The following is a 9,448-nucleotide window of genomic DNA, read 5'->3' on the forward strand; positions in this document are numbered from 1 at the left end:
TGCATTGCCGCGGTCTTAGAAAATTAAATTCAATTGATGGAAAAAAAAATTAATGGGAATGATCTGAGTAGTACCTTATGTTTTTGCTTCCATTGAGGCCCATAGTGCAAACTAAGATAAATTTTGTCTCCCATTTGCCGGTCTTTCTACAAAAATTTGTAACTTTGTGTACATAAAAAACAAAATGACTGGTAATATTGTTTGAGAATGTGATATCGTTTACCTCGGGAGTAGCGACGTATTTTTTCTTCCCCAAATCAGTCACAATCAGCCGGTCCTCAATCGGCTTTTATCATCAAATCATGGAAAATAGATCACATTTCATGGAAAATAAAATAAAATAAAACTGATAGAAAACATAGAATGAACAAACCTTCATATCATGGAAGTCAATCAGAACACCATTCCTTGCTAAATGTTTAATCTTGTGAAATCGAGAGTTTCCGTTAATATGACAGTCAGAAAGCTAAAATGGTGGACATCTAAAAATATGATTATTGGATTTTCTTACCGCGTAATCTAAGTCACGATCCATCTGTTACAGCAATTAAAAAGTGTGAGACACTAAGAAGTAGGTATCAATCATTGTTGAACTAACTGTGTGCCAATGAATTAGCATACCTCGCCATATATAGATAAACATGAATAATTTGTGTCCAACAACAAACCATTAGTTGTTGTTTGTTGCACCACACTTTTTTTGGCCTGAAAATTCAGCCACAGACTTTCAAATTTCAATAGCCTAAACCAAAGTAAGATATGATCAGAATCAACAATACAATCTTTAAAAAGTACCTTTGATGTATTCTTCCTTGTTTTCGTTCCTTTTGTTTTTGATGCGCGAATCTTTTCTACTTGCATGGCTGCATCCCATCTTTGTTTTTGCATTTTCTCTTTGTTTAACTGAATTAGCTTTGTTACAAACTCACCTGTAGTTGAGGATGTAGTTGAGGATGGTATTCCAAATTCCGGGCCGGTCACACTATTTCATACAATCTTCCTGTGATTGCTGGTTTGATAGATGTAGTTGTGCCTAAATGTAACAGGGACTGTGGATTGCCATTTGTAGGGAACAGTTTTCATCACATTCTTCGTGCGATTAGGGGTGTTAAAGATGCAACTGTGGACATATCTCACTGCATCCATGAATCTAGCAACACTGAAAAAAAAATTATACCCAACAGTTTAAAACAAAACCCTAAATGTTTATCACCTAAAAGAAAAAAAAAAACGCCAACCTTAATGAATACAAACCAACATAGGTCAATGGACGGTAGATAGCTATTGAATTTAGTTAACTTACGCTGCAGATTTTATGATCAAACCGTGATTTTCGGCTTTGATTTTCTCCAAACACTGGTTGTATTCAATGTTGAATTTATGATCTAATCTGCATCGTCAAACTTCAACGAACAAATTCCATTGTAACGTCTGCACAAAGAAAAGCAAATCGAAAGTGATTGTTGATTAACATGAAATGCAGAAATTAGCAACTAACAAACATATTTACTCACAACAATTTGCATTACAATCCAAAAGAATATACCCATGATTCAGATTTTCCTTTAAAAATCAAATGTATAACACCCTAAGAGTTCCTGGATAAATACAATACTCATATTGAGAACGAAAAAGAAACCGACAATAAATATGGATTCATGTAATTGTTCTAAGCCAAATGAATGCCGTGGAACACAATTTTTGTACCAACACATAGCACATGGTAAGAGGATTTAGGATTCTTTCAAAACACACGATTCGTTGCACTTACCGTCGAACACACTATTTTCAATTATGGCTACATTTTTCTCTTACTTTTTAGAATCGTTGCTGCAAAAATAGGATCCTAGCTAATCGAGAGGTTACCAAAGAAAATTTCATTCAAAAGAGTTGGCAATTACGGTTTCTAATGAAAGTGTGGAGCTAAGTAGTTTGAAGAGTTTTCAAAAGGTGGAAGCACCTGCTAAAAGACACCTAGGCACAAAAGAGAGTGGATGTAAGAGATCTCTACAAACAGACAATGTAGATCTTCTCTTTTTGGGATACAAAATCACATCCACTATTTGTCTCTCCAAAAATCCATCCCAGCCACTCTTTGTCTCTCCCAAAAAGGCAACTGTGTCTATAGCATAGTGGTAGACATCTAAAAATATGACAGTCAGAAAGCTAAAATGGTAGACATCTAAAAATATGACATTATTGGTGTTTTCCGACAATGGTGAAGATTAAAGACCATGGTGAACTTTTCGACTAAAATTTCATATGAAAATGGCCTTATTGGGAAAACACCCATTTTCTGCAAAACACCCACTAATAATGAGACGTATGTTTCCTACCTGATACCCAAGATTCCGTCCACATGCTCAATTTTCCTTCTAGATTTGTGGGTTGTGTACTGTGTAGTAGAAACATCTTCACAATAGCTTCACTCTAATTCTTGCTTCTAATTATCCCACTGCCTGATAAAAACTCAGAAAATATAACATCAAAATTAGGCTAGATCAAGTGATCAACGTACTGAAATATTATTTCTTAAATAATCTCAATGACCCCCCATCAAAAGACACAAAGTAACGAAACTAATCTAGCCGGGCACCGTGCACAATTGGTGAAGAACTTCAGCGTGCATGCACCCAAAAAATTGGGTTATTTTTGCAATCAAAAGAACCTTATAAATAATTACAAACTTCTATTTAATCTCTACGATTTCCTGCATTTGTTGAATGGTGGCTTTCGTATATGCAGTCATATGTTTCTCCCTAGCAAAATCCATTTTTGCGTCTTCAAACTAAGAAGATAAAGAAAATTGTTTTCTGGGAGAATATAAACCAAAAGACCCCATGGTATTTCCTTAAATACTCATAATTTTTTATTTTATTCAAGTAATTGATCTAGCAAAGCAACAACTCAAAAGTAGAGATTTAATGCTCCTCATCGTAAACAGATTGTAGATAGAGGGAACTTTTATAAGAAACTCTACAATTTATCATTTCTGATACCTCTCTACATAAATGTAATTCTACAGAACTTTTATACTTAATCTCAGCCCATTATTTTCAAACTTCCTTTCCACACTACACATAGCTCTAAATTCTAAATATCAGTGTGAACGTTTTACTTCACCAGAACAACTGAGAAATTGCCATTTCCCACCAATTTTAAGATTAATATAATGAAGTAATGACGATCCTATAGTTGAGGTATTGACCCATGTCTTACTGATGCCATTTTTTCAAATCAAACATCGTAAGAAAAACAACTCAAAGAACACTTAAACGGGGACAAAGAACAGGCGAAGAACAAATCACATCACGGTATCTTTAAACGGAAACAAAGAAAAGAGGTTGAAGGTCTAACCGTACGAATCACAGTATTGCAAGATTGAATGGTGAAACCCTAGAAATTGGATTATGAAGAGCTTCAACTTTATACAACGACGAAAATAAACAGGCGATCAAGAAGCTGGGGATAGTTAGAATTTATAATAAATGAAATTGATTTACGTTGATGACCGAAAAAATTGAAACGCTCCACGACTTAATTCCAAGAATAATAGCCGTTCAGCGTCCAGCTTTGAATGAAATAATGAGAACGAATGAGAAAAACTCAGGGAGGGTGGGAGTGTGATTTGCTAAATCGATTAAATATGGATTTGCTTCATAACGAAAATTCGCTTCCTCGTTTAAGTAAGTTATGAATTGGTTACAGTAACCGAAGATGGTAGTGGGTTACATCTGATAGTTTTAAATGGTAATCACGTTTTAAACCGCAAACCACAAATCCATATTTAATCCAAGCCACTCTTTGTCTTTTTAAAAATTCAATCATGGCCGCTCTTTGTCTCTTTTAAAAAGGAAAGACAAAGGACGGCTGAAGATCTCAATAAACACACAACGAACGGCAAAGATCTGTCACTGTTGGACTACGAAATCAGGTCCCTTAGTTGTGTTTCCAGAACCCATCCTGGCCGCTCTTTGTCCCTCCAAAAAAGGCAACTGTGTCATAGTATATTGATGGCGTTTGGTGCTTAGCCGATGAGAACCGTTCATCTGTGCATAGTCACGTATATGAATACGCTTCTAGTTTTGGCAACGATCTTTTGCCGAACCCTACTTGAGGCACTAACACCTTCTGAAAAATGGAAGAGGTGTGGCTCGAATAACGTTGGATGGATCAATCGCTCTCCAAGTACATTCATTGCGCTCACCGGCAAAAAGAGAAGTGGTTCCAACTTATAATTACTCGCATCCTTGTCCAGAACTTTTAAGATACACTAAATACAGACTTTAAATGATGAAACAAAACCACTGACTCGTTGCAGGATTTTTGAGGAAATTAGCAACACAATACCATATTTTTCGCAGCCAAACTCAATCAATTCTAATAACCGTGGCAACTGGCAAGGGTGGTTGCCAATAAAGATAGAGCAGTATTCAAAATGACAACTTCCTTCAGAGAGTATATATAATGACTTGGATTGGTTAGTAGTTAGTACTAGAAGATTTGAATATCTTGCCAAATTACTCAAAATTTAGATTGTATCCAAAATTTTGAATTCATAATCACGCGCAAAATGGAGTTTTCACGTATGAATTGCTGCCCTTCAATTCAAACTACTTATCAAATTGCTTCCCTTCAATTCAACCACTTGGAATTGACAAATTGGTACTGGTAGCGTTGGATAGTCAGTATCAGTAAGACTCGGTCTAACCAATTCGCTAGAGCTAGTCCCACCTTCACATGACATGGTTCTGAGCTGTGAAGACACCATAAGACTCCCGCTAACCAATAAATTTCATTACTAACTCTCGCAATCAAAATTGTACCTATATATTTTAATTTCAAGATGACAATTATGTAGCTCAACTTTGATCTCTTTTCTTTTTTACCACCTTTATAGTTATACATCATAATTTTCATACATAAATCATGTATACATGTAGTGGGTATTTATGAAATTCAAAATCAAAATGAAGTTACATATTAGTACAAAAAAAACAAAAAAAAAAGGTAAAATATGGATTGGTTTATTGACGAGACAAACAATAAATGCTAAAGCAATTTTTAATTAATAAAACACCACAGTTTTTTCTGTAACATATTGCATAGGATTTGATCCACAAACCATAACTGTATAGGTGCAGGGAGATGATGATCAGTAAATGATCCATTAAATTCTAGAGCTTGACAATTTCAGGGATATGAACAGGATACCTGTGAACACAATCCAACCATGGACTACCTTCAACAGGTGTTTTGATTGTCCTGTTACACTTCCATACTGCACTGTTACACTTAAATCCACTACCAAATGCAATTTGCCACACCCTGTCACCTTTTCTCATCCTTCCTTTAGCTTCAATATAACTTAGTTCATACCACAAAGAAGAAGATGATGTGTTGCCAAAACGATGGAGTGTCATCCTTGATGCTTCAACGTGTTCGGCTGAAAGCTGGAGATTCTTTTGTAATTCATCGATAACTGCTCGCCCACCTGCATGTATACAGAAATGCTCGAACGCTTGTTTAAAATCAGGTATATATGGTTTCCACTTAGGATTAAAGACTTTTCGACCGATAAGAGTGAATAGGAAAAGAAGTTGTTCTGATGCAGGGAGAACAAGAGGTCCAATCGTTGTAATATTGGATTTAAGAGCGTCACCAGCAATAGCCATCAAATCTTTAGAAAGTGAAACACCTCTTATTCCTTCTGGATCTTCTTCTTCATAAACACATTTAAAAGCTTTATCATCAGCTCCTTTATGAGTTCGAACCACATGAACTAAGTTATACTTTGCACGGTATCTGTCTCTCCGTCTGTTGGATAAAAGTATAGCTGCACCACCCATTCTGAACAAACAATTTGGCAAAAGCATTGACCTTTGTTTCCCACTGTAATAGCTAGGAGTTATGGTCTCAGTACTTATAACCAGCGCATGTGAATTGGGATGAACTTGAAGAAGATCACGAGCTAAATCGATCGATATTAAACCAGCACTGCAACCCATACCAGATAGATTAAAACTTCTGATATTACTCCTCATCTTGTATTTGTTCACCACCATTGCCGACATGGATGGTGTTGGCGAAAACATACTGCAGTTGACAATCAAGATATCAATGTCTTTGGGTTTAATCCCAGTCTTTTTTAGAAGCGCATCAACCGAAGAAAATATAACTAACTCAGCTTCAGCTCTTGAAGCTTCCATAGTTGGTACAGGAGGAATATAATGATTAGCTGGTGGCAAACAAGTTTCTTCCCCTAGACCCGATCTTTCAAGAATTCTCATTTGAAACTCAACACTTTTAGGATCATTCATATTATTGAGTCTTGAATGTTCCATAAAAGTAGAGAAAGGAACTCTACATGTAACTGGTGGTTTGTAAAGAGCATACTCGACTAAGTATATGGTTCTAGGTTTCATCATGAAGTAGACAGTAGAAATGATGATAATTAGAAATGAAGAACATAGAACTTGAATAAGATCTAGTTCTACAGAGTTCCATAGACTTAATAATTCATCAGGACCTAACTGCACTACTTGTAATATAATTGCTGCCATGATTGGTATGAGTAGAAACGTTAAGAAATTGTTTACTAGACATTGATACCCTCTTTTCACATATTTCAACTTCACTGAGTTTGAGTAATCTGGCGGTAATGTTGGTGGCATGTTTGCAGCTTATTTCTTTCCTTCTTGGTATGGTGATCAAGAAGATGTGATCAAGATGTTTGTAGATGATGATGGATAATTCTTAGCTATTTTGAGATATATATAGATAGAAGAAGATAGAAATGGAGATCTAGAGAATGCGGGGGTTTGATGAAATAAAGGAGTGTGTGTTTTTAGAAGTGGGGGAAGGAGAAGAAGGTGAATGATTTTAAAGAGCAGATGTAACAGCAAGAGGTTGTAATGAATATGGGGCAGATGAGAGGAATTAATAAGGGCTCTCGCGTCACCAACGGTATCATTATTATTAGCTGGACCGCTAGTCTTTATTTGTCAACTACAAATGCAATCCACGTTAACCAACATATTCCTATTCTATCACGGCATGTCCAAAATAGGGACCTCGTATACTGTTTTTAAGGTCTCCTGCATGCCGTCGTCATCAAAGAAGATTTCTCAAAATGGAGAATTGCTAAAAATGAAAACTAGTATGTGAAGTAAATACGTTCTTCGATTATCTGCGGACATTATGCACATCCTAATCGTCATCAATATCTATTAGATGAGTTTGTTGATCAGAATAGTTCCACATTGTATGGATAGTCTACAATATTGCGTTTAATAAACCTTGTGCAATCCAGTACGAACACAGCATTTCCCGGTTAAATGTCCGTGTGCCAGAGTTGTTGTTTTTTTGCGATGAGCAGGAGAGCAACTAATATTGTAAAGTTGGTTTGTTGGAGTATTGTTGCCGTATTGGTGGGTTGACATTATGATAGTGGTTGGCTGGTTACAAAAATTTAGGTATCTATGTCGTACAGCGCAAATGTTATAACTATTATTACTGTGATGTTTACGTACATGACTAGAAAATTTATGTCCCAACTGTAATTGTGGTTCATATACAAGTTCTTTTTAAACGCAAAAAAAAAGTGTATAAGTTCTTATGGGAAGCTAAATTTGGAAACGCTGATGCTAAATTTGAACAGAGGATCTACTCTATGTTACTTGTAAATCGGGAATGCTATTAATTGGAATAACTTCTTGGCCTGAGTCATAATCTTTTCCTTGATTCCATGAAGGTAAAATGTGGTACTTGAGTAACTTGACTACATCTACGAAGATATCAAAGAGATAATATTGTTGTGAAAATGAGATCTCATTTTTCCACCCCTATTTTTATGGTGCTTTGCGTCTTTGACTTTTCTCTAAGGTGTTTGACCGAGTCAACAAGAGAAAGGCAAAACATTTGCCAGACAAGGCAAAATTTATATAAAAGGATTCTTAGTCACCGAGGAAGTGGCGAGAATAAAAGATTGCATGGATGTGTGAACCGAAGTATTCCAATCAAAGCTGACATAAACAAAATATCAAAAGTGTCAGAATTTCAAGCTCAATTAAACAACAACAATAATCTGATTAGTATTCTTCGGGACATTATTACATTACCTATAATTCCTTTCTTTCCACAAACTCTATCATCTGATTAGTGCTGATCCAATGAATCAATTCCTCACCTGACGACGCGACATGGGAGGCTGTCTCTAATATCAAAGCTCACTATCCCAAATTTATCCTTGAGGACAAGGATGTTTCTTAGAGGGAGGAAATGTTGCATGCTCTGCATGCCGAGTAATAAAGGATACCCCTTAGGCTGCCTATAATTCCACTCTTGAGTGCCTCAACAATATTAGTCAGTGAAAAAGCGGGAGTACAACAACCACACCCAATAATTCGTTCGGCAATCTGTATGGACTAAACTCCAATATAATTTCGAGAGCACCAACTTAAAAAGTGAGACTCAATCAAGAAATGTATCAAAGAGTTTTATCTCTCTTTGTCAATACAATCGGCAAATCGAACAGATAGAAATCCGTGAGCCTGATTGGTATGGGAAATAACATGGACGGTACCAAAGACCAATGCTCAAGTGTCAATCAAGTTCTATCCAACAATCAAGGTCGGATTTATCAACTGATTGAACTACGCACAACCTGTGATATTTCAGTTATATAAACAAATATAATGCGGTAAAGAAATAACACAGACACCAGAAATTTTGTTAACGAGGAATCCGCAAAAGAAGAAAAACACCGGGTCTTAGTCCATCTTTGAACACCACACTGTATTAAGCCGCTACGACACTAGCCTACTACAATTTAACTTCGGACTGAAATGTAGTTGAGCCCTAACCAAGACTCACACCGATAAAAAGTACAGTCGCGTTCCATACGCCTCAAGAACCACGCTGAATTCTGCGCACTTGATTCCCTTAGCTGATCTCACCCACAACTAAGAGTCGCTACGACCCAAAGTCGAAGACTTATAAACAAATATGTCTGCCACGGATATGTTTATTCTTTATTCTTATTTTGTTCCGTCTTTTGATAAAAAGATCAAGGTGAACAGGAACCAACTAATAATTCGGTCTTATACTCCCGAAGAGCATCCTAGAAATATCAGTCACCTCACAATAACCTAACTGATTAACATAAGAAGTTATTGCGGAATCACAAGAGTCTGAGACGAAGAACTTTTGTGATTAATTTTTATATCTTACCTATCGGAGATAAATCTCGAGTAAATCTTAGAGAAGATAAAACTCAATACGATAGAAAAAGTAAGATCAGAATACACAACTACAGAGAAAATAGTTGCATCTGGCTTCACGAATCCCTAATGAAGTCTTCAAGTCGTTAACCTAATAATGGTTTTGGAAAAACCTAGGTTAAAGGAGAATCAACTCTAGTTTGTAACTAGGACACAGGAAAGCGTCG

At 36.2% G+C, this 9,448-nt stretch overlaps 1 protein-coding gene and 1 long non-coding RNA gene across 2 annotated transcripts; both read right to left on the reverse strand.

Annotated features, from left to right (window-relative positions):
- Positions 1-223: 223 nt before the first annotated feature.
- LOC113278653 lies at positions 224-579 on the reverse strand. Its single transcript, XR_003325607.1, has 3 exons — positions 512-579; positions 374-424; positions 224-286 (listed from the first exon to the last, which is right to left on the reverse strand). It is a non-coding gene; the product is annotated as an uncharacterized LOC113278653 (long non-coding RNA).
- Positions 580-5,000: 4,421 nt separating this feature from the next.
- Positions 5,001-6,908, reverse strand: LOC113281963 (3-ketoacyl-CoA synthase 6-like). The gene has a single exon (XM_026530878.1). The coding sequence runs from the start codon at positions 6,672-6,674 to the stop codon at positions 5,178-5,180; it is 1,497 nt and encodes a 498-aa protein (XP_026386663.1). The 5' UTR covers positions 6,675-6,908; the 3' UTR covers positions 5,001-5,177.
- Between the last annotated feature and the right edge of the window lie 2,540 nt (positions 6,909-9,448).

Source organism: Papaver somniferum, chromosome 5 (assembly GCF_003573695.1).
Source record: "Papaver somniferum cultivar HN1 chromosome 5, ASM357369v1, whole genome shotgun sequence".
NCBI classification, from domain to species: domain Eukaryota; kingdom Viridiplantae; phylum Streptophyta; class Magnoliopsida; order Ranunculales; family Papaveraceae; genus Papaver; species Papaver somniferum.